Raw genomic sequence first — 6,000 nt, 5'->3', positions numbered from 1 at the left:
ATGTGGCAAACGAGGCCACGAGGCCAGGACGTGTTCTGCGGCGCCCCACTGCCCCGTATGCGCGGAGGCCAACAAGCCCGCCGATCATGCAATCGGCAGTAAATTATGTAAGGCAGCCAATAATAAGACGGGCAAGACACCCAAAAAGGCCCCAGCCTCTCGGCCTAAAATACCCCCCACCGAATCGTCACAAGGTGTGGAACCTTTTGAGATGGAATGTCCATAATGTCTCAAAGTACGACATTCTTGCAGTGCAACATCAACCACTCTGCCAGAGCACAAGACCTTTTGTGTCAGAGCATGGCGGAGTGGGGTGTCAAAGTGGCGATAGTTGCGGAGCCATACTTTGTTCCGCCTCGTGACGATTGGGTGGGGGATGCTAGCTGCTCGGTGGCCATCATCTCGTCGCCTTCCTCAGGCTCGCAATTCCCTGAAAACATCACCAGGGACGACGGGTTTGTTGCAGCGCGGATAGGGGATTGCGTAGTGGTCGGCGTGTATTTTTCGCCCAACAGGGCTCTAGCCGACTATGAGGCATTTCTCATCCGTTTAGGATCTGTCGTGGTCAGCAGCCATCCTCGCCCCGTGATCGTGGCCGGGGACTTCAACGCCAAGTCCTTGGCGTGGGGTTCCCCGGTTGCGGACGCGAGAGGCGAGCTAGTTGAGGAATGGGCGTTGCAACTCGGTCTCACACTCATGAACCGGGGAACGACCCACACTTGTATTCGACAAAGGGGTGGCTCAATCGTTGATCTAACGTTCGCCAGCCCCTCCCTATCTCGACGAATTGCGGACTGGCGGGTTGTTGAGGAGGTGGAGACGCTCTCTGACCACCGGTATATTCGGTTCAGTGTCTCCGCCCAGACCTCCGGCCAGCCAGCTACGCCTACCGGAATTGACGTAAGCAGCCCCCGTTGGGCCATAAAACGGATCGACAAGGAGCTGCTAAAGGAAGTGACGATAGTACAGGCCTGGGCGTCGGCACCTCCCGCTGAGCCTATAAACGTGGATGAGGAGGCGGAATGGTTTAGGGACACGTTAACCGCTGTGTGTGACGCGGCGATGCCCAGAGTACGGAGAGCACCGTCCCGACGGCAAGTATACTGGTGGTCCCAAGAGATTGCCCAACTCCGGCGAAGGTGCATATTTCGTCGCCGCCTCTATGCTCGTCATAGGAGAAGACGTCGCCGCACCGCAGATGCAGCCGCTCGCGAGGCGGAACTCTATGAGGAGTATAGAGAGAGTATGTGAGAGAGTATGTGGTTTTTAGTCCGTGCAAGTCGGACATACCCCGGCGCTATGCCCCGGCGCCGGGCACGCGGAGGCGTTTTCCACACGAGAAAAAAAAAAAAAAAAAAGGTTAGGTTAGGTTAGGTTAGGTTAGGTTAGGTTAGGTTAGGTTACCTGCACCGCGTGGCCCAGCGGGAGACCGAGCCGGTCTGCCACGATTGTGGCGAGGCTCGGGACACTGCTCAACATGTTCTAGAGCAGTGTCCCAGGTGGAGTCGGCAGCGCCACGATCTGGTGGCAGTGCTCGGTGGAGTGGATCTGTCGCTCCCAAGTGTCGTCAATGCGATGCTCGGGAGTGACGGAGCCTGGGCGGCAGTGGCCTCCTTCTGTGAGACTGTTATGTCACAGAGGGAGGCCGAGGAAAGGAACCGCGAGGACCACCCCCTCGCGGAGCCGATCCGCAAAAGGCGGACGGGGGTGCGACGCAGGCGCTACCTTGCGCGCCTGCAGGCGCCCCCCTAAATCGGTGGGACTAGTCCCACCCGACGGCAGGGGTCCACCAGGTGTCGGTGGGCCCCTGAGAATGGTGAGTCCGGTCTCTGGCGAAAGAGACCGGCCAGTCGCTGAGGCGTCTTGTGTTAGATAGATCCGAGGCGCCTCCCTGTAAAGCGGCCGATGGCACCCGCAGGGGTTTAGTGGGTAGTCTGGGCTGGATAGCGGCCCAGGAGTCCCACACTCAGTGCGTAAATGCATTCCCCTGCGAAAACAAAAAAAAAAAAAGTTAGGTTAGGTTACCGCTGTCTGGGGAACCACCCCACAGTGCTTGCGTCCACGTCGCGTTCCCCGGGCAACGTCGCGTCCTAACCACCGTAACGGAGTGGTTAGGCCGACGGCTAAAGTGCACTGTGCAGAAGGAGCAATTTGCAACTGTGAAGGATGTCGTCTAATGACCAAGCATTGAGGGACGCCCGCGGGCGTTTCCTGAAAAAAGGCCCTTCTCAGGGCCACCCAAAAGGCCCTTCTCAGGGCCACCCAAAAGGCCCTTCTCAGGGCCACCCAAAAGGCCCTTCTCAGGGCCACCCAAAAGGCCCTTCTCAGGGCCACCCAAAAGGCCCTTCTCAGGGCCAAACAAAGGGAAGGGGGGAAATGGAATGTTCAGGGTCTGAACATTCCGCTGGGGAGGAAACGGACGGGAGTGGCCTCGCTGTGGGCCAAGGGAGGATGGGGAGCCTGATGGGAAGTGCGGGCTCCATCACCTCGCTGTCGGAGTCGGTGCTGGGCAACAAGCGCCTCTATTCTGAGGTGGCGACTGGTTCCGGCACCGACACTGAGGTCGGTGTGCCACGGGCACAATCAGTGGCGAAGAGGGGCAAGGCTCGGGGTGCCTCGCACCTGACGAGGGCCCGGGCTGAAGCGAGGAGGAGTCAAGAGGAGGATGCCGAGGCTTCCTTCTCGGCCTCTCTAGGGGCTCGGGCTTTCCGGAGGGGAGGACCCCCGAATGGTGGGGACGATGATGTGGTGGTGGCCCCCATTGATGCGCGGGACTTTGGGGCCATGGGTGCTGATGGACTCATGGCCACTGCGGTGGAGAGGCTGGGTATAATAACCAGCCTCGTCGGGAAGACTGCCGCCCTCAAGGGGGGCTTCAACTCCAAAATTATGCGGGCCTCCTCGGATATCAGGGATATCGTGGACACCCTGGTGGCGCGCAGCGAGTCGGACGAAGTTCGACGCCTTAAGGCCGATAATGGTCGCCTCCAAAGGGAGGTGGCCATTATGAAGGCTGAGGTCGCTGCGCTCCGCCGGGGGTTCGAGGAGGCCCGCCGTGAGGCTGCTCAGGCTGCGCGGACGGTACAGCGGCAGGCAGCTCCAGTGGAGGATGAGCTGGAGCAGAGGATGGCCAGATTAATTGATGGCCGTCTGGCAGCGCTAGGACTGGCTGGATGTCCTCGGAGTGCCACTCGTCCACCTCTGGCGGGTGACAACTCCGAGGTGGCGAGGGCTGCAAGGACGGCCATTGAGGAGGCCTCCGGTCTGGGTCCGGCGCCGCGGCTTGAGCAGCCGGTGGAGTTGGAGGTTCGGGCCCCTGCACGCCCGGCCTCTGAGAGGCGGGGTTGTAAGGGGGTAGGTGCTGGTGGAGTGACAGAGTGGGGGCCCTTCGGGCCGTCGACCTCAACAGCTGTGGTCGACGAATGCCCGGAGCTCCCCTGGGTCGAAGTCCGGGGGAGGAGGGGGAAGGGGAAGGGCGTGGGAAAGAAGTCCCAGCCCAAACCTGCGGAGCGACCGGCGGCGGCCCCAACAAAGGCCACTGTAACGGCGCCCAAGGCACCCCCCAGGGCGGCGCCAGCGAGGGCGGCCAAGCTGTCGGCCCCTAGCTCCTCGGCTGTAATTCTCAAGTTACAGCCGGAGGCAGCGCAAAAAGGGGCCACATACAGCTCCGCCCTCCTCAAGGCCGAGCAGGCGGTGAGCCTGGAGGGGCTAGGAATCGGCTCGCTTCGGATTCGCCCGAGTGCGACCGGGGCGAGGCTAATCGAGGTCTCTGGCCCTTCCAACTCAGACAAGGCAGATGCGCTTGCATCGGCCTTGAAGGCGGCCCTTTCCGGCGTCGCGGACGTTTCCAGGCCCGTCAAAACCGCGGACTTCCGCGTGACGGGCCTGAATGATGCGGCAACGGCGCAGCGGATAAAGGCTGCGGTCGCGCAAGCCGGGAGCTGCACGGAGGACCAGGTCTGGGTGGGTGAAATCCGCTCAGACTGGCGGGGCTCTGGCTCTGCCCTGATGCGCTGCCCGGTCACGACGGCTAAAAAGCTGATCGAGGCGGGCAGCCTCACGGTAGGCTGGAGTCGAGTGCAGCTCCGGCACCTGGAGGCGCGCCCCATGCACTGCTACAAGTGCATGGGGAAGGGGCACACCGCATCGCTGTGCCCCTCGCAGACGGACCGCAGCCGGCTCTGCTATAGGTGCGGGGAGGCAGGGCATTTGTCCGCCTCCTGCACAGCGGAGCCCCGCTGCGCGGTATGCCGCGACGCCGGCAAGCCGGCGGGCCACGTGATGGGGGGTAGGGCCTGCAACCCACCCCCGATCCGAGGGAAAGGGCCGTCCCCTCCTCCGCGCGAGGGAAGGCAAGGGGAGGCGCCAGTCGGCCAAATGGAGGAGTGATGGGGGTCACCTTCCTCCAGGCCAACCTCAACCACTCCGCTAGGGCGCAGGATCTCCTCCTGCAATCCATGGCGGAGTGGGATTTGGATGTCGCGGTGGTCGCGGAGCCGTACGCGGTTCCCTCCCTGCCTCACTGGGCGGGGGATCTGGATGGCCTCGTGGCCATCGTGGCTAGGCCTGGTGCCGCCCCTCCCCTCGCGATTAAGAAGAGAGGGAACGGCTTTGTGGTGGCGGTTCGGGGAGAGTACGCCATAATTGGTGTTTACTTCTCCCCGAACCGGGATTTGCCGGCCCTGGAGCGGTTCTTGGATGCCCTGGGGCCGGAAATAAGGCGGTTAGCGCCCCTAAAGGTCTTCGTGGCCGGTGACTTCAACGCCAAATCAACGGCGTGGGGGAACCCGGCCACGGAGCCCAAGGGGCGAAAGGTGGAAGAGTGGGCGCTGGCCGCGGGGCTGTCTCTCCTAAACAGGGGGACAGCCCACACGTGCGTGCGACGGACGGGCGGATCGGTGGTGGACTTGACGTTCGCCACCCCCTCCGCCGCGCGCTCCGTGTCGGACTGGAGGGTGGAAGGGGGGGTGGAGACACTCTCGGACCACTTGTATATTCGGTTCGAGGTGTCGGCCGCCCCCCAATGTCAGGCGGCATCATCGTCCCGGGTGCGCAGCCGGTTCCCGCGCTGGGCCCTTACGCGGCTTGACCGGGAGCTGGCGGAAGAGGCGGCCATCGTCGGCCGCTGGAGCCTCCCGCCTCTAGACGGAATGGGGGTGGACGACGCGGCTGACCGTCTCGGCGACGCTTTCACAGCGGTGTGCCGGGCGGCCATGCCAAGCGTAGGTCGAGCCCCCCCTAGGCGGGCGGTCTATTGGTGGTCGGCGGAGATTGCCGCCCTTCGCGTCGCCTGCAACGCGGCCCGAAGGGCCTATAGTCGAAGCAGGCGGCGCAGTCCCCGGGACGAGGAGAGGGATGGTCAGCTGTATGCGGTGTATGTGGAAAACCGTAAGGAGCTGCAGCTGGCCATCGGTCGGGCCAAGGAGGAAGCCTTCGAGGAGCTGGTGGAGGGTATCGAAAGAGACCCATGGGGCCGGCCGTATAAGTGGGCGCGAGACAAATTGCGCCCACAGGCGACCCCGCTAACGGAGACCCTTCAGCCAGCTCTGCTGGGGGAGATTGTCGGGGATCTATTCCCCGGCAATCCGCGAGGGTTTTCTCCTCCGAGGATGGCCCGACAGCCGCCTGACGCGGAGGGAGAAGAGGTGGAGGCGGATCCGCCTCCCGTCACCGACGTCGAAATGGAGGTGGTCCTCGACCGCCTCCAGACAAGGAAGAGGGCACCGGGTCCAGACGGGGTGCACGGGAAAGTGCTTGCGCTGATTCTCGTGCACCTCGGGGAGGAGTTTCGGGGGCTGCTCAACCGCTGTCTGCGAGAGGGGCAGTTCCCGAAATTATGGAAGGAGGGCCGGCTCTGCCTTATTCCGAAGGGGAGCCGGCCCTTGGACTCGGCTTCGGCGGTGCGACCTCTGGTTCTGCTGAGCGAGGCTGGGAAGGCCCTAGAGAGTGTTGTGGCCTCTCGCCTCGTTCGGCATGTGGAGGAAGGCCCGGGACCGCGTC

At 63.1% G+C, this 6,000-nt stretch overlaps 2 protein-coding genes across 2 annotated transcripts; both read left to right on the top strand.

The window, feature by feature from the left end:
• Positions 1-2,376: 2,376 nt before the first annotated feature.
• LOC128682347 (uncharacterized) lies at positions 2,377-4,389 on the top strand. The gene has a single exon (XM_053766995.1). It carries the CDS (start codon positions 2,377-2,379, stop codon positions 4,387-4,389), a length of 2,013 nt encoding a protein of 670 aa, XP_053622970.1.
• Positions 4,389-5,036, top strand: LOC128682587 (uncharacterized; the record flags this gene model as incomplete). Its single annotated transcript, XM_053767398.1, has 1 exon — positions 4,389-5,036. A coding segment is annotated over exon 1 (648 nt), but the record flags the coding sequence as incomplete, so codon positions are not given.
• Between the last annotated feature and the right edge of the window lie 964 nt (positions 5,037-6,000).

This window comes from Plodia interpunctella, chromosome 30 (assembly GCF_027563975.2).
Source record: "Plodia interpunctella isolate USDA-ARS_2022_Savannah chromosome 30, ilPloInte3.2, whole genome shotgun sequence".
In the NCBI taxonomy this organism is placed as follows: domain Eukaryota; kingdom Metazoa; phylum Arthropoda; class Insecta; order Lepidoptera; family Pyralidae; genus Plodia; species Plodia interpunctella.
The sequence above is the reverse complement of the archived record's forward strand: the minus strand, read 5'-3'. Positions and strand labels throughout refer to the sequence as shown.

Excerpts from the sequence above, each read along its gene's own strand:
- LOC128682347 (XM_053766995.1), top strand. The coding sequence starts at position 2,377 with ATGGAATGTTCAGGGTCTGAACATTCCGCTGGGGAGGAAACGGACGGG.